We start from the raw sequence: 21,698 nt of genomic DNA, 5'->3' as shown, positions 1-21,698 counted from the left end.
CTTACAATTTGCATATCACATTGGAGCATAGTTGTCATGGTAGCAAGGTGAGCCTAGGTGAGGTGGAAGTTCCCAAAGCAAGTGCCACATAAGGTACCTAGTCACCTTTGGCATCAAGACATGCCTTGTGCCATGTCTTTGGCAACTATCCATTGGAGTTTGAATAGCTCATTGAAAGTTTTCAACTTCGGGTCTATATCGAAGGGTGAAGCGCCAAAGCTCCTCTGCTTGTTTCATTCTCCTAATGTTTAACGATCTTCAATAAAAAGACAGAAATGCATTCGATATTTTGATTTTGTTTCATATCGTATCTCTTTTTTTTTTTTTTTTTTTCTGGCTAATGATGGGTGGATAGGCCTTTAGCCTGACTAGTCCCGCGGGTCCATACTGACCCCACAACCGCATAGATTGGGTCATATCGGGGTTGAATGAGAACCATTCAACTTTCACTGAAAGCAATAAAAACCACTAAACACCCTGTGTGAGTGGCCCAAGGTGTGCATACTGGGAGTCGAACTTTTCATATCAGATCCCTAAAGCTCATTACAAGTTTACAGTTGATTTTATTACTTTTGAGGGCCAACTATATGTCTATTAGTTTTGAACAATTTCACCTTCTTACCATTTGTTTATCCGTCAGCATGCTCATGCTCTTTATTGATAGTAATTTGGTACCATTTCTCTTGATACAATGAATTAATTCATAAATTTAAAATAAGTGAAATTACAATGAATATACATTTTTTGTCTACACAAATTAATTCAAAAAAAAAAAAAAATACACACTAAAAAATATGTTTTGCAACAGGCGCATTTGCATGTGTTTTTGCTTTTATATATATATATATATATATACAGAGAGAGAGAGGGAGAGGGGCGTGTAGAGTCTTTTCACTTAACACAATCGAACCCTTAATTACTTGACCATCCACAACGTATACTACCTAGCTTACTTCCTCTATAGGTCAATGTAATAGACGGTTCAGATCATTCAAGGCATGCAGTTGATGGGGAGCCAGAGTGACTTATACCTGTTGTGTGTGTTAAGTCATTTCAATTCCCACCTCCTTTTGCATGTCCGCCACGTTTCACCAAGCATGGGGTACTTATTAAACGCTATCTAACTCATAACCAAAGTTTAAAACACAGAAAACTATTAATAAATGGATGAATATTAAATTATCAATAAAAATTGACAATGAGGTATGAGTTATATACTATTAAATTATACTAACCTGGAACAAAAGTAAGGGTACCATTGGAAAATAAATTTTAGAGAGAGAGAAAGAGTGATAGAGAGAGAGAGAGAGAGAGAGAGAGAGAGAGAGAGAGAGGAGTCAGCAAACTCTTTGGTGAAAAGGACAAGATAGTATGGGTTGTGGTAAATAATATTAAAAAAAGAATTTAGAATGAGTCCGCCGCTTGAATGACAAATCCAATTAAACCAAGAATTAAGGATCTGTTCTCTCTCTCTACAAACTATTGCTCTCTCTCTCTTAAGAGCTTCTTTAACCCTTTTAACTTTTGTCTGAGGGCACCGTTGTTGCAACCATTCAGGTGCAAACGTATGGCAATTGGCGAACAATCCGGAGGTTCGTGGAGAAAGTAGCGCACGAGGTTTTGATTTGCTTTTGTTTTCTTCCTTCTTTTGAGTCTCTCTCTCTCTTCGGTAAAACCAGAAACGGTTTAAGCTTATCCACAAATCAAGTTAGAGGGACTGACCCTGAAAAGAAGCCATGAACTGAGAGAGTTTCCGACGATCCTTCCACCACACTCTGGTTCTTGATTGGCCGGGATCTCGCCGCCGGTAATCTTCTGGTTTGGTTTCATCATCTTCTTCTTCTGCATGGAATAGTTGTCCTCTTAACTAAGTAGATAAATTTTGTATGTTAATTACTCTCTAATGATTGTTTGTTTAACAATAAATATATATAATATTCAAAGAAAGGTATAGAGAAGGAGAAGCTGCTGATGTGGTGATGTTGATGTTGATGTTGTTGTTATTGTCATTGTTAGATTAATTAGTAAAAATATTTGTCTCTTAGATCCTAACAGTGCGGGCCCTGCCCGCCTTTGCTTCCTTAACCACATACCAACATTTCTAAGTTTCGTCCGTACGCAAGAGATCCAAACCCACTCTGGTTTTGTGGTTTCTATAAAAACCCATATCTGTGGGCTACATAAGCACAGAACCCATCAAGGGTTTTTTTAGTTTTCAACTCTTCAAAGCCATTTTTGGTTTTTTTACCAAAAATAGAAAAATAGCCATTTTGGGAAAGGGAGAAGAAGAAGAAGAATGGAAGAGGACATCCAAATGCATGAAGCAACAGAGAGAGATCATCTACTACATGGGCTGGAGAGACTTGAATCTGTTGGTGATCAAGACCCTAATTTCATCCCTATTAAAGTTGATGTTGAAGAAGAAGACACAGATTTATGGCTTGATACAGACCCTGCAGGAGATCTACTTGGGGTTGATGGGGTTGATGATTCCTCCATCTTCTACGGTGATGACTTCCCCCCTCTCCCTGATTTCCCATGCATCTCATCTTCCTCTTCGTCAACCCATTCGCATCCTCCACCGGCTGAGCCACCGGTCAATGACGGTGCATGTCGGTCTTCGTCCTCATCTTCCTCTTCGTCGTCCTTGTCCTCATCCTCATCTTCATCTTCATCATCACCGGCTTCATGGACTATGTTCAGATCAGATTTGGAAGGGACTATAGAGGAGAAAAGTGATTACCAAATGGATACAACAGTGCAACAACCACCCCTGTTATGGTCGCCGGATTCAATGGAGATCCCACCGTCGTTCGATCCTCAGACCGACGTCGACTGCATCAACGTCATGCAAGAGCTTGGAGACATGGACCTTATTTGGGAAGAACCCAATTCTATATTCCCACCTGAAGAAGAACAGAAAGAGCAGCAGAAGAAAGAGGAGGGTCCACAAGATGATGAAGGGCCATCGGAAGATCTAGGGACTGTGTTCTTAGAATGGCTGAAATCGAACAAAGAATCAATCTCTGCTGAAGATCTGAGAAGCATCAAGCTTAAGAGATCTACGATCGAATGTGCGGCTCAACGCTTAGGCGGTGGCAAGGAAGGGATGACTCAGTTGCTAAAACTTATCCTCCAGTGGGTGCAGAATCATCACCTACACAAGCGCCGCATGCAATCCTACAACACACAGCAATGTTTTCAGAACCCTAACCCTACAACCCACGTTCCAGATTCTCACCTTTGCTTCTCCTCTTCCACCCCTTGGATTCCTCATCAACAATCCTTCTATGTCAATCCAACGGCAAATGTAGGGTTTCCTTCCCTTCCTCCTATGCTAGGCTACATGGGAGACCCTAATTTTGGTTATCCTATGGTTGACAATGCAGCAACTTGGCATCATCCTTCACTTCCTACTACACCACATTTCGGTTTATATAATTCATATAGAGATTCGCATCTTATTCCTGCACCGCCACCTCTGCAAGTGTTTGGCTCCTCCAGCAGCTGTGGAAACCAGTACTCATCAAGTCCTACACAAATGATGGTGCAAGGGAATGGAGAGAGTCTGGCTTCATCGGCAACAAAAGAAGCAAGGAAGAAGAGAATGGCTCGGCAGAGAAGGTTACTCTCGCATCACCGTAGCCAGCATCATCTCCATCACCAGCGTCAGAATTCCAGTACTGCTGAGCAGCATGCAAGGCTTGCTACTGATGCAAATTGCACCACTTCAAGCCATGACAACCCTGGGGCTAATTGGGTGTTCCGGCCCTCTACTGCGGTTGCTACTGCTGCTGGCACCACCACAGCTGATGTGGCACCTCCACCTCCATCTTCAGATTGGCCAACTCTGCAACCACATCATCAGCGACAGTCCACTTCAGAAAGGCGTCAGGTGGTCCTCTTTCTCTCTCATTAAACTTTGATTTTTAAATTAATTAGTTAAATTTGAGTTTTTTGTTAATGAAGTAATTTATATATAATGTGTAGGGATGGAAAGTACAAGACATGAACTTGAGATTTTTGCTGCAGAAAGTTTTGAAACAAAGCGATGTGGGTAATCTTGGGAGGATAGTATTACCAAAAGTAAATTTCTCTCTTTCCATCTAGGGTTTTGATTTTTGAGTTTGATAATTAATGTGGGTTTTGTTATTAGAATCTCAATTTGGTCGAAAATATTTAACCAGAAGGAAGCGGAAACACATCTCCCGGAGCTGGAATCAAGGGATGGGATCTCAATCCCCATGGAAGATATTGGAACCTCTCGCATCTGGAACATGCGTTATAGGTTCGTCTCTCTACTCTCACATAAGCTTGTATCTTACATGTTGCTGTTCCACGGTAGACTGATATAAAAGTACTCGGGCACCTTCTACTTAATGGTTAACTTTTGAGGATGAGTTCTATCCAAATTCCAATTCCAATAATATTGCATTGAGAGAGATTTTTTTTTTTTTTTTTTCTTTTTTTGCTTTTGCATAAGGTCAGCAAAAGATATTTATTGATTAAAAGAATGAATGAAATACAATATGCCACACAGGCCAAAAATAACCCAAAAAATCATCAGACACTTACTCCACCTTCGGCATTGCCATCAGCAGAGAAGGGCCTTAGAAAATGAAAAGAGATTAACCACCGTGTTGACGTTCGGCATTACCATCAGCAGAGGGGGACCAACACTTCTCATGAGAGATTTTATTTTATTTTTTCATTCGGTTCATGGGTTACTGATTGCTCTCCCATTGGGTCTTGGATTTCAGATTCTGGCCTAACAACAAAAGTAGGATGTATCTTCTAGAGAATACAGGTCTGTTCTTCAAACCCTTCAAAGTTCATTTTCAGTTTTTCTTCTTCTACTTAATTATTAACTATTTGTATCCAAACTGATGTTGATTATGAATCAGGAGATTTTGTGCGCTCCAATGGCCTCCAAGAGGGAGACTTCATAGTTATCTACTCAGACGTAAAATGTGGCAAATATGTATGCACTCTTATTCTCCTCTCATCAATTTTAGAAGAAAGTAACGTATGATTAATATTCAGTATTCAAAATTTACAGTTGATACGAGGAGTGAAGGTACCACAACCAGGATTGAAAATGGAGTCGAAAAGGGCAGGAAAGCTGCAAAGAAACCTGCATGCATCTTTACTCTCACCGACCGGTGGCGACGACCGTTCTTCATCCTCTCCCATCAATGAAACAGTGACCTAAGGAGGAGGAGGAGGAGCAAGTGACTCTCACACTTATAGTATATACTCGAACTCGTACTCATATTTGTTACTTCATTCGGTCTCTCTATCCCTTGTATTACTATTTTAAGGGTTTTCTTTGTATTGATGGAGGCTGCAAGAGAAGAATTTGTGGATTGGGTATGGAAGGAAATGATCTATAAATAACATAGTTTCTGTACAGCTTAGTTAGTCCTATTCCTAAACTCTTAGACTTCAAGAATTTGTAGTTACTGTTACCCTTTCAGTCAACAATAAAAAATGTGGTACTCGGATTTATATGGTCTAGGGTTTTATATCTTTTTTCATATGTATTATGTTCATGTATGGAGGAGAGCTTGGATATAGAAGGGCCAATATTAGGGATTTAATCCCAAAAATTTTAATGGGCTAAATGATTTTTGGCAATTGGTTATGGATATAACTTGAACAAGTGAAGACTTCTACATCACTTCTACATATCTTGGAAATGAAATTAAATTTCTAGGACCCTTGCATTTGGAGTAATACGTCAGTAGAGTCCTTAAGACCCTTACATTTGGAGTAATGTGTCTTTAACTCTTCATTTTTGTGTCTTTGAGAATGGGAGGATTGCAAGGTTAGAAGTTGTGAATTGAACCTCTTAAGTGATGAATCGAAGCATGCAAGAGGGAGTTTTTTTTTTTTGCAGAAATCTCGTATCATGTTTGAAGTGGACAACAAGACAATAATATATATATTTTTTTCAGTGCCACCCTTGGAAAAGGATTGATCAGAGCAATATTAGAAATTCTAATGTTGATATCCAACAAATTACAGATGAATGGGGAAGAGGGAGTCTTCAAAGTTCCCTTACCAGTCGAAAAAAATCCTCTGGATATAAATCTACACGAGTTTTTTCTTATCATCTTGTTGGAATATTATGAAGGGAGTTCCTTTGGAGGTGGGGTGGTTAACGTATAGTTAAAAATTTAAATTTCATTTTCATCCCTATTTGTAATAGGGGTATCAGTATTTGGTCATGGGGTATTTGGATCTAAATTCGGATTATTTGAAAAATATTATCTGATTCGAATAAATATCTAATTAATAATAAAAGAATATTATCTGATTCGAATAAATATCTAATTAATAATAAAAGAAAATAAAATAATTAATGATCTTGAGGTTCTTGAAGATTTGTCAAGTTCTAGAGAATGGAAAAAAAGTTAAGACAAATTTAATTGTAGATTATTTAGCAAAAGATGTGGAGAAATTTCATTGTAGACTATTTAGCAAAAGATGCGGAGAAATCGGGAATCTCTGGAATGATGATAAGATTCCCCATCATATTTTAGAGGAATTTGGAGGGGCCTCACTGGCTGTCCATGAGCAATTTGAAAATTTGGCACTTTGCCAGAACATCCATTCCCCATTGCATATCGTTTTATTTATTTCAAACGAAGTTTGAAAATATCTCTTTCAAAGGGTTTTGGTTGCCACTCCTACCAGGTTTGAAACCCTGACCTAGCTGGCATTACTTTTAGTAAAGTGAAGGAAGGGAGGGGAGGGGAGGGGAGGGGAGGGGAATTTATTCCCACATTGCTTGAGAGAGAGAGAGAGAGAGAGCTCTCTTGTCTCGGGGAGGGTTCGGGGTTTGTTTTCACACATGTTGGGATGGGATATTAATGTGTGAAGTTTCTTTTTTGCTTGTCAAACCATACTTGTATCCAATTTTCCTTTTGCCAAAGTCGTTTTCCAACATTGGTGGTTTGTTGTTAGACATCAGCCAAAGAGTGTACAAAGTTGGGATTTGTCAGGAACCTTATCAACATGCATCTCTCTCTGTCCGACATTGAACAAGATCTTTCGGTGTCATCTAATGAGTTACTAATTCGGCGATCTTGCATTGTATGTCATTCAAAATGCTATGGCAACGATTAGTTTTTTTTTTACATCTTCTTTCTTGGATAGACACATCCGTTCAAATCTATTATGCAGTTGTAATCTTTATTTCTTTCTTTTTCTTAATAAAATTTTTGATCTTTAACGAAAAAAAAAAGGTTATAGTAAATGTATTTCTAAGGGGAAATTTCTCCTCTATCTACAATGGACCAATATAATTTTGAGTATCATTCCAAGTGTTCTAAAAGGTCCTTATTCCTACGTACTCTTTCAAACTCCTACTTTGGTTTCTGTCCCCATTTTTTACTATTTTAGAGAAGTGTTCTTATATTCTTGTCTTAGTTAATTGAGTACAACATGACCCAATAAGTGAATGCAACAATTACTGGAAGAGCCTGTTGCGGTTGTTTCATCTTGTAAGCTGATTTGCATTACCTAGATTGCACCACAAGGGTCAACTATAGTCTTAAGGAAAGTGACCAGTGGCATGATTCAGCCTCACAATTTTCTCCTAACATATCGAAGTTTAATTGTTGCAGTAGATGAATGCATGACTATTTATGAAACACAACCACACAACAGTACATGTCCATTGGTAGCCATTTGGTCAGAGATAAATTTCTCTCATATCATTGTTATATTTTACATCATATATTTCAAGTTGATCAACTTGAAGAAAATATAATTTAGCTATATTCACTTGATGAAGGTAGAGGTACTGGTATCACTCTGGAAGCAATTGGTCTTCAATGCACAAGGAGAGAGAGAGAGAGAGAGAGAGAGAGAGAGAGAGAGAGAGAGAGAGAGAGAGAGAGAGAGAGAGAGAGAGAGAGAGAGAGAGAGAGAGAGAGAGAGATATGGAATTTTATTGACATATATACATATAATGTTACATCAAATTATTGACATATAATATTACATCAAACATCAATTTATTGACACATAATGTTACATCAAGTTATTATGTTACTAATTAAATCTCATACCAAAAAGCCTAATGCATGCAATACAAAAATATAAGAGATGGAATTTATTATATTTTCTCTGACCATCTATAAGATACTACATGGAAAAGTACTTTGTGTTCCATTTTTACAAAATAAAATCCCTTTCAGGAAAGGGGTGTAAAAGAAGAAAAAATTAATTACAGAGCCGATAAAGCAATAGGCTATCATGTTGAGAAATCGATTGGGTATCAATTCTTGGTATCCATGGCTTGCTTGACATTCTCAGCACTTTCTTTCATGGATTCCTTTGTCTCTTGGCCTTTGCTAGCCATTGTGTCCTTCATCTTTTCAGTGGTCTCCTTGGTTGTTTCCCATGCGCCCTTGGCCTTTTGGGTCGCTTTGTTGCTAAGGTCCTGTGCTGAATCAGATGCCTTTCCAGCCATTTCTTTGGCTTTCTGGCCGAACTGAAGACAATCACATGCAGCAAGTAGAAAGTTTAACCACAAGGAATTATTATGAAATGGCTGTTGGGACTTGAAGAGAACTGATATTACAATAACTTTTGAAGCTTGAAGTTGGGATGATCATCACCGATGATGGACTATCTCAACACTCCCTTTACGTGCAGGCCTCTTATGGTTCTATCTTCGTGGGTTAAGCAAGGAGTCCATCATCAATGGAGGCCCAACGTACCAGCTCTAATACCATGTTAAAGCTTCCATCTTAAAACCAATTGGCTGTAAGTGGATGGCCTCTTGGGAGTTTCATACAAGATAGTTAAGTCATCCACAATCGATGTGGGACTATCTCAATACATTTTGAGATTTCTATGTGGATTTGCTAATTTTTATGAATGAAACTTTGTTTAATGGTCATAGATCAGAAAAAACAGACTCACTTGTATGGATTAATGATCAGTCAATAAATATACCTGATTTGCTGTACTTCCAGCCTTTCCCATCATGTCTTCGCCGGCCAGTATCACACTTTGGGTTCCATGTTTTATAGCCTCTGATGCCTTCTTACATGCATCCCCAGCATGTTGTTCTGCAGTGGCCTATGAATACAAAAATATGTAACTTGTTACTCAGTATGAGCAATTCAATAGAACGGCAATCAAATTCAGATGAATCTATTATAAATCAACAAGGAATAAGATGCGGGAATCCCATATCATATAAATGGTAAATCCCATGTGGGGACTGTCCCCACGTGGGGAGAAAATCCGGACTCGAAACGGAGAAAGTTCAACTCACCTGCAGAGGCCCTGGGGCAGCAGTAACAAAGAACCTGTGGCTCAAAGGGCTGTTGCTTCTCAAAATTGTTGATGATCCAATCTGAAGGAATTTGGAAAGGGTGGTTGAGGTTGCCATTTTGTTTTCTTTATTACTGGTTTTCTTTTTTCTTGCAAGGCTTCTCTTCTGGGTGATTGTAGATTAGTAGATGAGGCCTTTTGATTTCTTCAGGTGCAATATATATATATATAAAGAAGGAGGAAAGTGCTCCACATAAGTAGGGGTGAGGAGTATTTCGCTCGTAAATTTCTTGAATGGGGTTTCACCCAAAAAAAAAAAAAAAAAAAAAAATCTTGAATAAGGTTCTTTATGAACGTGGTGGGGAGTATTTCGCTCGTCCTTTTATGGTTGAGTAACTGCCATAACGGTCAGCGGGGAACTTATCAGTGGTCGATGTTTTTCTTGCCTATGATTTAACTCTTCTGATTCACATTTTCAAACAACATGAAACAAAATGCCTAAGAAAAGGAAAGAAGAGAAAAGAAAAGAAAAATATTAAAAAAAAATTTGAATTTCAAGAGAGGGAGAGAGAAAAAAAAATCATTTTATAGTAATGAATTTTGTTTTATAATTTTATTATATCTTTTTTATTGCTTTCGATAGTAAAAAATTAAATAAATAAAATAAAATTGAATTTGAGGAGAGAAATAGACACATAAAAAAACTTATATTATGTTTACAAGTATATAAAAGATACAAGATTTCTGCAAAAAAAAATTCCTTCTTGCATGCTTCGACTTATCAATTAAGAGGTTCCCAGTTAATTTAATTGTTGCCCATTTCCATCTTGCAATTCAGAACTTCATCCTCTACCAAAATTAAGAGTTAAAACACCTTACTCTTACTCCAAATGAAGGGGCCTAAGATAAGGATGTAAATTTGAAATCGAAATTGTCTACCAAAATCGAACCGAGCTGTTTACACTAAAACTGTAAAACCGTTTAGTAAATGGTTCGGTTCTGGTTTCAAGTTTAAGACCAGTTAGCTAAACTGGTAGGTTCGATTTTAACCGTTTAACTTGTCGATTTCAAACGGAATTGACACCATAAAAAAATGACCCATTTAACCCGCGTAGCAATTTAATAGAATAAGAAGTTAACTGATGTTTTTTCATTGCCTTATGCTTTTAACTTTAGAACACTAAATATAAGTTGTGTTCATTAGTAGATTTGTTTGTATTTCACTTTCTCCATGTAATATTTTTTTTTGTATAGTTGTATGGTTGTTTTAAAAAACATGATAAGTTTAATTTAAGGAAGAATTAAGGACTACAAAAGTTGTCCAACAATCTATTCAATAATTTACTCCTATTATGTAGCTAAATCCTTGCTTGTTCAATGCCTTATTTAATTTGATACAAGATTGAAGCGTTTATCAACAAAAACAAATTTCAGTAAGCATATGAATAAACTAGCTAACCAATTGTTAATCATTTAGAAACTATATGGATTTTTTTGGCTAGAAGATCATGTATATTAATTATGAAAAAGAAAAAGGAAAAATATAGTACATCAATAAGGGAGATCAAAAGAACCCCTCACAAAAGGAAGAGAAGGAATAGCACCTAATCCACCTTTGGCATTGCCATCAACAGAAATAGGCCACCATCCAACTCCACCAAATAACGAAGATACACAAAATATCCTAGCAAAATCTAGACCTAGGATGACCTGAGGCATCCATATCCAAATCCATCTACACCAAAGGAGGCCATATTGAAACCGGAAAAGAGGATTCAAATCTAGCCGCTGATTTCATTAAGAAGTCAGCCACTGAATTTGTTTCCCAATAGCAATGGGTTATTTTCCATTCCACTTCATCCAGAAAAACCATACAATTGATCCATCGTTGCGAAGCAATCCAAGGGGGTTTCTTTTTCCAGAACAACATAACAACCGCCACAGAATCACACTCGATCCATAGGCAATTTACACCCAGCTGCTTTGCCAAATCAACACCATACATAAGAGGAAGAAACTCCGCTTCAAAGTTCATTCGAACTCCAAGAAAAGATCTGAAATTTGCAATGACTTCAGCCTTTTTATTTATGAGAACTCCTCCTGCCCCAGCTTTCCTTGGGTTCCCAATAGAGTAGCCATCAGAATTTAATTTCACCCAACCGACTTGAGGAGGGCACCAATAAATAGAGAAGACTTACCGAGATCTATAACGAACCCTAGAGAAACCCAATCTTCTTGCACAAAGCAAGTTCGAAAGTATATGGATTAAATAGCGATCAAAACTATAAAACCGACACCATTTAAAAATCTTGAAACCGAAACCATTTACTAAACGATTCTTTTGGTTTCAAAAAATACAACCATTTAATAAATGGTTCAATTTTGATTCCAACTAAATAAATGTGAATCAAACCAAACTGTATCGTATACACCAAAACTGAATCGATTAACACCTTTAGCCTATGGCTGTTCTGTCACGCATTGGTCCTCCATTTGTTGCCGAAATGTGGAGGATTAGAGATTTAATTTCATTTCCAAGTTTTTTTTTTGGTAGAAAATTTCATTTCCAAGTTATGTAGAAGTGATGTAGAAGTCTTCACTTGTTCAATTTCAAAGAATATATATCCATTACCAATTACCAATTCCCAAAAATCAATTTATCCCATTGAAATATTTTGGATTAAATACCTATTGGCCCTTCTATATCCAATCTCTCCTCCTTACATGAACATAATACATTTGAAAAAAAGATGTAAAAACCCTAGACTGCAAGGGTCACAGTGAGTGTAAATTCTTGAAGTCTCAGTTAGTACAACTATGTTATATATAGATCATTGGCTTCCAATACCCAGTTTACAAATTCTTTCCTAAATCCTTTTCTGTTGCAGCCTCCATCAATACAAAACTGTAACCACAAAATTACTACAGGAGATAAGAGACACGGCATGAAGTAACAAAACATGAGTATGAGTTTTGAGTATATACTAAGTGATGAGAATCACATGTCGTTCCTTCCTCTTAGGTCACTGCTTCTTTGATGGGAGAAGATAAAGTGGGGTCGCCGTCACCAGCCGGGGAGAGTAGGGTTCCATGTGGGTTTCTTTGCAGCTTCCCTGCCCTTTTTGACACCATTTTAGATCCCGGTTGTGGTACCTTCACTCCTCGTATCATCTGTTAATTTTGTATTTTGAATGTTAATCTTCCATTACTTTCTAAAAAATTAATGGGATTTCCTGGTTAAAAATAAGAGGAGAAGAGTCCATACATATTTGCCACATTTTACATCTGAGTAGATAACTATGAAATCACCCTCTTGGAGGCCATTAGACCGCACAAAATCTCCTGATTCATAATCAACATCAGTTGGATGCAAATACGTTTAATAACTAAGAAAAAGAAAAACTTTGCCCAAAACTGAACATGAACTTTGAAGGGTTCTAAAAACAGACCTGTATTCTCAAGAAGATACATCCTGCTTTTGTTGTTAGGCCAGAATCTGAAATCCGACACCGGTGGGAGAGCAATGAGTAACCCAAATGAATAAAAAACAAGTTCTCACTTGATGTATTATTGCTGGGACTTGGTTAGAACTCATCTTTCAAAGCTAACCAAACCATTAAGGAGAGAGTGCCCAAGTCCTTATAAGTAATGCATTATTGGTGGGATTTGGTTAGAACTCATCCTTAAAAGCACAAAACCATTAAGAGGAGGGTGCTCAAGTCCTTATAAGTAATGTATTATTATTAGGATTTGGTTAGAACTCATCCTTAAAAGCACAAAACCATCAAGAGGAGGGTGCTCAAGTCCTTATAAGTAATGTATTATTATTAGGATTTGGTTAGAACTCATCCTTAAAAGCACAAAACCATCAAGAGGAGGGTGCTCAAGTCCTTATAAGTAATGTATTATTATTAGGATTTGGTTAGAACTCATCCTTAAAAGCACAAAACCATCAAGAAGAGGGTGCCCATGTCCTTATGAGTAATGCATTATTATTAGGATTTGGTTAGAACTCATCCTTTAAAGCACCAAACCCTTAGGGTGCCAAGTTCTTATCAGCCTTCATATCAGACTACTCACATCTGATTAGGGGTGTCAATCGGTTGGGTTGGGCGGGTCTCGATCTGGCCTAATCGGTCTCCGCCCATTTCTAGGGTTGCACCATGTTTAGCTAGCACGGGCATGGTACATTTGATAATCGGGCCGATCTCGGTTTGGCCTTTAATCAAGCTACCATAAGCGGCCCTTAACAAGGCTATAGGCCTATTTACCTTTAAAAGGGCTTTAAACGGGTCCTCTCATAGTTAAAATGGATTAAGCCAAAGATGGAAGCAGCTAAGTTACTAAGGTACTTTTTCTTTAACCAGCAGAACTCAAATCAATTAATTATGCCTACATAACCCAAATTGAGCAAGTTTAAATCAATTAAACTATGCTTGAAAAAGATGAATGTTCAGATAACAATCACCACCATTTCGACTGTACATATCACATAGCCTTAGCACTAAATTCAAATAGTATAAAAAAAAATTAAAAAAATATCAGTAGTATTAAAGGGGTCGGGCTAATTCGGGCTTAAATGAGTCGGTTTAAGTTAGGCTTCTAAATGTGTGGGGCCGATCGGGCGCCCGGTGGGCTAGACAACTGCACCGTGTACTACCTGTCTATAAATGTGTCGGGCTCATGCCCAACACGTTTATTAATTAGGCTGGTCTAGATAGAGCCATAAACGTGTTGGGCTCGATCAGGCCTACTAGTGCGCACTTACCGGTGCAGTCCTGGAATTGACACCCCTACATCCGATGCATGAAACCCAACAATTATTAACAAAGTCTAAGATAAAAGCTGCAGAGAGTTAAAGAGATAGGGTTACCTATAATGCATATTCCATATGCGAGAGGTTCCGATATCTTCCATGGCGATGGAGATCCCATCTCTTGCTACCAACTCGGGCAGATGTGTTTCTGCTTCCTTCTGGTTAAATATTTTCGACCAAATTGAGATTCTATTGACAAAACCCACAATAATTATCAATTTCAAAAATCAAAACCCTAGAAGGAAAGAGAGAAATTTACTTTTGGCAATACTATCCTCCCAAGATTACCCACATCGCTTTGTTTCAACACTTTCTGCAGCAAAAATCTCAAGTTCATGTCCGGTAGCTTCCATCCCTACACATCATAGACATTACTTCATTAAGAAAAAAACTCAAATTAGCTAATTAATCATCTATGGTTAAACTACATTACTAATATTTAACAACAAAGATTAATGAGAGAGAAAGAGGACCCCACCTGAGGCCTTTCTGAAGTGGACTGTCGCTGTTGATGTGGTTGCAGAATTGGCCGATCTGAAGATGGAGGTGCCATATCAGCTGTGATGGTGGCAGCTGCAGTAGAGTGCCGGAACACCCGATTAGCCCCAGGGTTGTCATGGCTTGAAGTGGTGCAATTAGCATCAGTAGCAAGCCTTGCAAGCTGCTCAGTAGTACTGGAATGCTGACGCTGGTGATGGAAATGATTCTGGCTACGGTGATGTGAGAGGAACCGTCTCTGCCGAGCCATTCTATTCTTCCTGGCTTCTTTTGTTGCCGATAAACCCATCTTCACCAGCCTCTCTCCATTCCCTTGCACCACCATTTGTGGAGCACCTGATGAGTACTGGTTCCCACAGTTGCCGGAGGAGCCGAACACTTGCAGCGGTGGCTGTGCAGGAATAAGATGTGGATCTCTATATGAATTATATAAACTGAAATGTGGAGGAGTAGGAAGTGAAGGATGATGCCAAGTTGCTGTACTGTCGATCATAGGATAAGAAAAACCAGGGTCTCCCATGTAGCCTAGCATAGGAGGAAGGGAAGGAAACCCTACATTTGCCGTTGGATTGGCATAGAAGGGTTGTTCATGGGGAATCCAAGGGGTGGAAGAGGATAAGCAAAGGTGAGAATCTGGAACATGGGTGGTAGGATTAGGGTTCTGGAAAAATTGTTGTGGGTGGTAAGGTTGCATGCGACTCTTGTGAAGGTGATGAGTCTGTACCCACAGGAGGATGAGTTTTAGCAACTGAGTCATCCCTTCCTTGCCACCGCCTAGGCGTTTAGCCGCACATTCGATCGTAGATCTCTTAAGCTTGATACTTCTCAGATCCTCAGCAGAGATTGATTCTTTGTTCGATTTCAGCCACTCTAAGAACACAGTCCCTAGATCTTCCGATGGCCCTTCATCATCTTGTGGACCCTCCTCTTTCTTCTGCTGCTCTTGCTGTTCTTCTTCAGGTGGGAATATAGAATTGGGTTCTTCCCAAATGAGGTCCATGTCTCCAAGCTCTTGCATGACGTTGATGCAGTCCACGTCGGTCTGAGGATCGAATAGCGGTGGGATCTCCATTGAATCCGGCGACCGTAACAAGGGTGGTTTTTGCACTGTTGCATCCATTTGGTTATTTCTTTTTTCCTCTACAATCCCTTCCGCATCTGATTTGAACATAGTCCATGAAGCCGGTGATGAAGAAGTTGAGGAAGACGATGAAGATGAAGATGAGGACGAAGACCGACATGCACCGTCATTAACCGGTGGCTCAGCTGGTGGAGGATTCGAAGGCGTTGACGAAGAGGAAGATGAGATGCATGGGAAATCAGGGAGAGGAGGGAAGTCATCAGCGTAGAAGATGGAGGGTTCATCACCCCCATCAACCCCAAGTAGATCTCCTGCGGGGTCTCTATCAAGCCACAAATCTGTGTCTTCTTCTTCAACTTCGACTTTGAGAGGGATGAAATTAGGGTCTTGATCACCAACAGATTTAACTCTCTCCAGCCCATGTAGATGTCTCTCTGCTGCTTCATGCATTTGCATGTCCTCCTCCATTTTTCGTCCTTTTCCCAGAATGGCTTTGAAGAGTGAAAAACTGAAAAAACCCTTGATGGGTTCTGTTCTTCTTTTGCCCACAGATATGGGTTTTTATAGAAACCACAAACCAGAGTGGTTTGGATCTCTTGCGTACGGACGAAACCCAGAAGAAAAAAAAATATATATATATATATATATATATATAAAAGGAGAAAAGGGAAGGAGTGGTGGTATCTGATTAAGGAAAGCAGGGAAGGGCAGGGCCCGCCCTCGCTGTTAGGATCTAACAAAGACAGCAAAATCCAACATCAACATCAACATAAGAGCAGCTTTTCTCCTTCTCCTTATCTTTGAATATTATATATATTTATTTATAATTATTGTTAAACATACAATTACACAACAAATTAATATAAAAAAAAATTATCTACAGAAAGGACTACTTATCCATGCAGAAGATGATAAAACAAAACCAGATGATTATCGGCAGCGAGATCCCGGCCAGTCAAGAACCAGAGTCTGTAGTAGAAGGATCGTTGGAAACTCTCTCAGTCCATGGCTTCATATTTGTATCAGTTTTCCACTTAGTTGATTTGTGGATAAGCTTAAAACTGTTTCTGGTTTATAGGGGAGAGAGAGAGAACGGTGGGAAGCCAAGTAGAGGAAAAAAACAAAAGCGAATCAAAAACTACCTCCGGATTGTTCCAATTGCCATACCTTTGCACCTGAATGGTTGCAACAACGGTGCCACCAGACAAAAGTTAAAAAGGGTTAAGCTCGAGATCGAGAGAGAGTGATATACTTAATATTTAAGACACGCGGACAGAGTCATAAGGTTGGATTGGATTCGTCGTTCAAGCGGCGGCTTTTTTTTTTTTTTTTTGGGTTTAACAAGCTTGGTGCAACGTGGTGGACATGCAAGGTACGAGGTGGGAAGAGTTAACATGGAGAACAGGTATATCAATATGGCTCTATGTTAACTGCCTTAAATGATCTGAACCGTCTATTACCTTCAGTTATAGATGAAGTAGGGTAGCATTTGTGCGGTTGCTCAAGTAATTAATTGTTCGATTTTGTTAAGTAGGTCCTTTCACACACTTTCTTTCTTTCTTTCTTTCTTTCTTTCTTTTATTTTTTTTTATTTTTTTTTATTTTTTTTTATTTTCACACACTTTCTTTCTTTTTTCTTTTTTTTATGTTATCTCTTCTTCTCTCTCTGATATGCAACTCGATCCGGTATCAGTTTAACCCGAGTCAAACCGGGTCTGGACAAATCTGGTCACGATTGTCATCAGCCCTAGACTTAACCGGTGAAATGAGCAGGGAGCAGGTTTTTTTTTTTTTAATGACAAATATCTAGGTCTAAAGTAATCTAACAACTTAGGTTATACTAGAATCAAATGAGCACTTTTCAATTCCCATGTGAATGATCTCAAGAAAATAAGAAAAGTCAAACTCAGAACTTAGAAAGATTCTTTACCAACTCGGTTATCCCTTAAGATCAAGTAATGAACAGTCTCACCGTCCAAATATTAATAATAAGGAGAAAGTGTTCCCACTGATACTGTCCTGTGAAGAATGGGTTCACCCAAAATCATAGAATCATTATTACTCTTTTTATCATATCAGTTACAACTTCTTCCACTTACTTTTTTAGCACCATCCCATTACAATGATGGGTATCTGTGAATGAATTTCCAATACTCAGGACTTTACTTCAAAGTTGAATACCCCTTTTGAGTTGGCTCTGTAGTACTCAAACGTTAAAATCCATGATATAAAACGATACCAAGTGAGTTCTTATAAACCAGTTTGGTTCAAACGCTTACAAATTTGGAGAAATTACTCATTTAACTGTCAGACAGTTAAGGATGTCAATCACTCGGGTTGACTGATGTCAGGTTGGTAAAGGGCCAAACCTTGGACTGAGGTCCTAACTGCCACTAGTGATAATGATTGGATGATAACGAGATATAGAATGATTTTTTTTTTTTTTGATAGAGAGATCTAGAATGGTATAGTTGGGGAACAAAGCCAAAGTAAGCTACATTTGAGGGTAGGGTTGAGTTTTCAAGGGAGGGAAACAATTTTGGCTGACTCTATTGTCATTAGTCCTTAACGTTATGATAAGGAGATATAGAATGATTTTTTTTTTTTTTTTTGATAGAGAGATCTAGAATGGTATAGATGGGGAACAAAGCCAAAGTAAGCTATATTTGAGGGTAGGGTTGAGTTTTCAAGGGAGGGAAACAATTTTGGTTGACTCTATTGTCACGAGGGTTTAGTCTTTAACGTTTAAGATTAGGGTGTCAAATAGTTGATTTGGCTTAGTTTTGGTCTAGAAATAACAAGATTGAAACCAATTCAGTAAGAAAGTTTGGTTTTTGATCTGGTTTAATTTTGATCCAATATGATTTTGGTTTATTTTGATTTTTTTAATATTGAGTTAATATAGGTGTTTATCGATTTGTTTTCGGGTTTGAACCATAATGAAATCTTACATTATAACTGTAGTAAGAAATGATTTGTCGAATACACTTTAAATTTGTAACAAAATCATGGTTTATCATTGTAAGAGAAAGATAACTAATTTATAATGAAATCATGCTTTAAATTCCATTTCCCAACTTTGGCAATGCCTTCAACCATATCTTCAAGGTATTCAGTGGAAATTGACTCATTGTTTCATAGAAGGAAACCCAATAGTAGATTATCTAGTGAAAGATGCAGCAAAAAGTCTTGTCTCCTCCATTTTTCCATCTCTCCCTGTCTCTGTTCAAACTGAGGTTCGGGTAGATGCATAGAAAAAGACAAAATTTAGATTTGATTAATTTTGTTTCTTTGGTGGAGTAATGAATCCCTTTCCTTGCTGATGGCAATGCCGAAGGTGAGGAAGTGATTCCGTATTTTTTTCCCTCTACATTCTTGTATTGTCTCTAGTGTCTTCTAGACTCTAGCCTGTATGTTCTCTTTTCTTTTTTTCCTTCTTAATACAAATGACCTTTTAACAAAAAATATTACTAAGAAGACAACTAATTTTGAATCACTAAATGAATCCTACTATTAAATCATTCATTTAACTATTCGATTAATTTTGTATAGTGAACAAGGAGATCAATGGAAGCATTGTACAATTTACAAATTAATTTCCCTATTCATAACCTCATATTCATTTATTTGTAACAATTTCTATTTACAACAGAATATATTCTCACTAATACTATTAAAAATGGATAATCAATTCACCTATTTAACCTCATAATCATTTATTTTATCAGTTTCATTCAATTCTGTTTCGGTTTGGTTATCGGTTGTTTCGATTTGATCCAATTTTCAGTCGATCCCATCATACCTCAATCTAAAATCAATCCAAAAGGATCGGTTTGGTTTAGTCTGTGTTTTTTCAGTCAATTTTGGTCAGTTTATCAGTTTGGGCTAGGTTTTGACACCCCTAGGTAAAAGGTAGGTGGGTGAGAATAATTTTGCATGACATTGATCGAATTTAACCATTGATTTAGTCATATCAAATCTTAGCCATTGAATATTTTTATCTCAATCAACCGGCCGAGAACGGATGTAACTGTTTTTATCTCAAATCTTATTCTTTCTAAGTTCCCCTCCACCGGCTATCTCCCTTCCTAAACATACCATTGCTCCCAAATCTCACCTTCAATATTTACCATCTTTCTATATTTCAAAACTCATGCCCATTTCAAAGGCTGAAATTTAGGTCATATTGCTCAACCAAAGTAGGAGCCTGATCAAGTTCTTGTACAAGAATATTTTTGTAAGCCCTTGATCTTGGTACTTGGAATCCACTTAGTCACTCTATTAATCATCGGTCTTTTGGAGTTAGCGGATTCCAAGTGCTAGGATGAAGAATCACCATTCTTTCATTGGATCCTAATATACAAAATTGTAAGTAGCCAATTATTTGATTAGCTAGAAAAGGATCAGAATGGATCTTGGATTGCCTTGGCATAAATTCACGAGAAATTGTGAATAGAATGATGGACACAATTCTAGCACAGCCCATCCAAACTAATGTTTGTTACATTCCAAAGAGCACCGAACCCAAATCAAAGATTGATCCAGTGAGAGAAGGGGGAAAGAGATTCCGATGATCTGTGTGATCTCCTATCTGTAAACACCCATGTAATGGCATGTAATATATGTAATATATAATATAGCATGACAAAATGATAATGGGGCATCATTAGGGACAACAAAGGGGACCCCATTTTAGCCTATGCTGGTGTTAGGGGGGGGGGGTTGCTTCAGTCTTCCACATGGAGTTATTAGCTATCCTTAGAGGCATTATTCTATGTATTGAGAAGAATTTCTCAAAGGTTTCAATTAGGTCAGACTCAAAGCTTGCAATGGATGTGTTGAATGGAGTGATCCAAGGTCCTTGAAACACTCAAATTATTAAGAGAAAAATCTTTCAGTTGACTGAATCTTTTGACTTAAGGGAGTTCAAGCATGTTTGAAGGGAATTAAATAGGCCAATAGACTATATGGTTTCTCTTGGACCTCCAAGTGAAGAAGTTCTGATTATTCCTATAGACTTTCTAAATGAACTGAAGATCTTTGTGGAAGAGGATGCAGCGTGCATGGTGTATTACAGAATCTAAAGTTTTTTCTCTATGATTATTGTATTTTCCTTTTTGTTAGCAAGGCATGTCATGTTTGTGGTGTGAATTCCATAACTTTTCTCTAGGTTTGTCCTGAGAAGGTTAAGGGAATTGCCTCTTTTATGTACTCTATTTTTTACTTTTTTCAATACAACTATATCACTTATCGGAAAAAAAAATATTTGATAACGGGGCTTAGAAAGGGTGAATGGAATCATGTTTTAATCTGTTCTTTCTTTCTGCACTTAGTAGCTAAATCCATTGTTGTTATTCATCTGAGTAGGATCTCTTTAGATGATTACTGGTATTGTTCTCTAACTAGAAATGAATCTCTAACCACTAGTAACAAAAACCACTAGTGTGCTTGCAGGATTCTTGGTTACATTCACGCTTCCTTAGAAAAGATTAGACGAGCACAGGCCTCAAGGGGAGGGGCAAGGTGGCCATTTCTAGAAGCACATGATGTGATGACTGTCTAAAACTTTGAATTGGAGTTTCAATTGAAACAAACAAAAGTGTTTCGTCTCCTCCCCAAGGTAGCATTGTGGAGCTGGCGGTCCCTGTCATGTTTTTCCAGCTAGCTTTTATCTTTGGTACTCAAAAACTATATGTGAGAGCTCTGGCTATCTTTTTATTTTATTTTAGTGAAACGTAAGGTGGGACTTTAACATCAGTCAATCTCCACTTAATTTCACCCAGCTTCAATTGATAAATAGATTAAACAAAAAATATTTTTTATTTTTATTTTGTGCTTGAAAATTTTCAAAATAGTATTGGAGTAAATTTTCAAAATAATATTGGAGTAAATATAGATGGAATAAAACAACTTATTTCTTGTTAATTTAAATTTATTTGGATTTCTAATTCTAAGGTTTTTTTTTTTTTTTTTTTCACTGCCCGCCATAGAAATTGCACTGTCCTTTTG

At 37.8% G+C, this 21,698-nt stretch overlaps 3 protein-coding genes across 8 annotated transcripts; 1 reads left to right on the top strand and 2 right to left on the bottom strand.

Moving 5' to 3' along the window:
- Positions 1-1,687: 1,687 nt before the first annotated feature.
- LOC122070875 (B3 domain-containing transcription factor ABI3-like) lies at positions 1,688-5,508 on the top strand. Of its 4 annotated transcripts, none has more exons than XM_042635105.1 (6): positions 1,695-3,895; positions 3,991-4,086; positions 4,191-4,288; positions 4,761-4,807; positions 4,905-4,981; positions 5,060-5,508. In XM_042635105.1, exons 1-6 carry the CDS (start codon positions 2,297-2,299, stop codon positions 5,210-5,212), a joined length of 2,070 nt encoding a protein of 689 aa, XP_042491039.1. In that variant the 5' UTR covers positions 1,695-2,296; the 3' UTR covers positions 5,213-5,508. The 4 variants fall into 4 exon arrangements, with proteins under 4 accessions (XP_042491041.1, XP_042491040.1, XP_042491039.1 ...); XM_042635104.1 differs by having other exon boundaries at positions 1,700-3,895; positions 4,188-4,288; XM_042635107.1 differs by lacking the exons at positions 4,761-4,807; positions 4,905-4,981; positions 5,060-5,508 and having other exon boundaries at positions 1,688-3,895; positions 3,991-4,053; positions 4,157-4,292.
- A 2,442-nt stretch (positions 5,509-7,950) lies between these two features.
- LOC122070880 (uncharacterized protein At4g13230-like) lies at positions 7,951-9,486 on the bottom strand. The gene is made up of 3 exons (XM_042635110.1): positions 9,296-9,486; positions 8,971-9,096; positions 7,951-8,503 (listed from the first exon to the last, which is right to left on the bottom strand). The coding sequence occupies exons 1-3, from the start codon at positions 9,410-9,412 to the stop codon at positions 8,288-8,290; spliced, it is 459 nt and encodes a 152-aa protein (XP_042491044.1). The 5' UTR covers positions 9,413-9,486; the 3' UTR covers positions 7,951-8,287.
- A 2,454-nt stretch (positions 9,487-11,940) lies between these two features.
- On the bottom strand, positions 11,941-16,289 carry LOC122070876 (B3 domain-containing transcription factor ABI3-like). 3 transcript variants are annotated; one of them, XM_042635108.1, is made up of 7 exons: positions 14,589-16,286; positions 14,370-14,465; positions 14,168-14,268; positions 12,744-12,790; positions 12,560-12,636; positions 12,280-12,465; positions 11,941-12,199 (listed from the first exon to the last, which is right to left on the bottom strand). In XM_042635108.1, exons 1-6 carry the CDS (start codon positions 16,155-16,157, stop codon positions 12,313-12,315), a joined length of 2,043 nt encoding a protein of 680 aa, XP_042491042.1. In that variant the 5' UTR covers positions 16,158-16,286; the 3' UTR covers positions 11,941-12,199; positions 12,280-12,312. The 3 variants fall into 3 exon arrangements, 1 of the variants encoding a protein (XP_042491042.1); XR_006138007.1 differs by lacking the exons at positions 11,941-12,199; positions 12,280-12,465; positions 12,560-12,636 and having other exon boundaries at positions 12,746-12,790; positions 14,168-14,299; positions 14,589-16,289; XR_006138008.1 differs by lacking the exons at positions 11,941-12,199; positions 12,280-12,465; positions 12,560-12,636 and having other exon boundaries at positions 12,746-12,790; positions 14,168-14,299; positions 14,403-14,465; positions 14,589-16,289.
- Positions 16,290-21,698: the final 5,409 nt, after the last annotated feature.

Source organism: Macadamia integrifolia, unplaced genomic scaffold, assembly GCF_013358625.1.
Source record: "Macadamia integrifolia cultivar HAES 741 unplaced genomic scaffold, SCU_Mint_v3 scaffold_135A, whole genome shotgun sequence".
In the NCBI taxonomy this organism is placed as follows: domain Eukaryota; kingdom Viridiplantae; phylum Streptophyta; class Magnoliopsida; order Proteales; family Proteaceae; genus Macadamia; species Macadamia integrifolia.
Note: the sequence above shows the minus strand (reverse complement) of the source record. Positions and strands in the feature narration are given on the sequence as shown.

Excerpts from the sequence above, each read along its gene's own strand:
- LOC122070880 (XM_042635110.1), bottom strand. The coding sequence starts at position 9,412 with ATGGCAACCTCAACCACCCTTTCCAAATTCCTTCAGATTGGATCATCA. Across the intron at positions 9,097-9,295 it reads CTGCCCCAGGGCCTCTGCAG|GCCACTGCAGAACAACATGC; the intron begins GTGAGTTGAACT and ends TTGTATTCATAG. Across the intron at positions 8,504-8,970 it reads CTGGAAGTACAGCAAATCAG|TTCGGCCAGAAAGCCAAAGA; the intron begins GTATATTTATTG and ends GATTGTCTTCAG.
- LOC122070875 (XM_042635104.1), top strand. The coding sequence starts at position 2,297 with ATGGAAGAGGACATCCAAATGCATGAAGCAACAGAGAGAGATCATCTA. Across the intron at positions 4,808-4,904 it reads GTATCTTCTAGAGAATACAG|GAGATTTTGTGCGCTCCAAT; the intron begins GTCTGTTCTTCA and ends ATTATGAATCAG. Across the intron at positions 4,982-5,059 it reads ACGTAAAATGTGGCAAATAT|TTGATACGAGGAGTGAAGGT; the intron begins GTATGCACTCTT and ends CAAAATTTACAG.
- LOC122070876 (XM_042635108.1), bottom strand. The coding sequence starts at position 16,157 with ATGGAGGAGGACATGCAAATGCATGAAGCAGCAGAGAGACATCTACAT. Across the intron at positions 14,466-14,588 it reads CCACTTCAGAAAGGCCTCAG|GGATGGAAGCTACCGGACAT; the intron begins GTGGGGTCCTCT and ends TATGATGTGTAG. Across the intron at positions 12,466-12,559 it reads ATGTAAAATGTGGCAAATAT|ATGATACGAGGAGTGAAGGT; the intron begins GTATGGACTCTT and ends CAAAATTAACAG.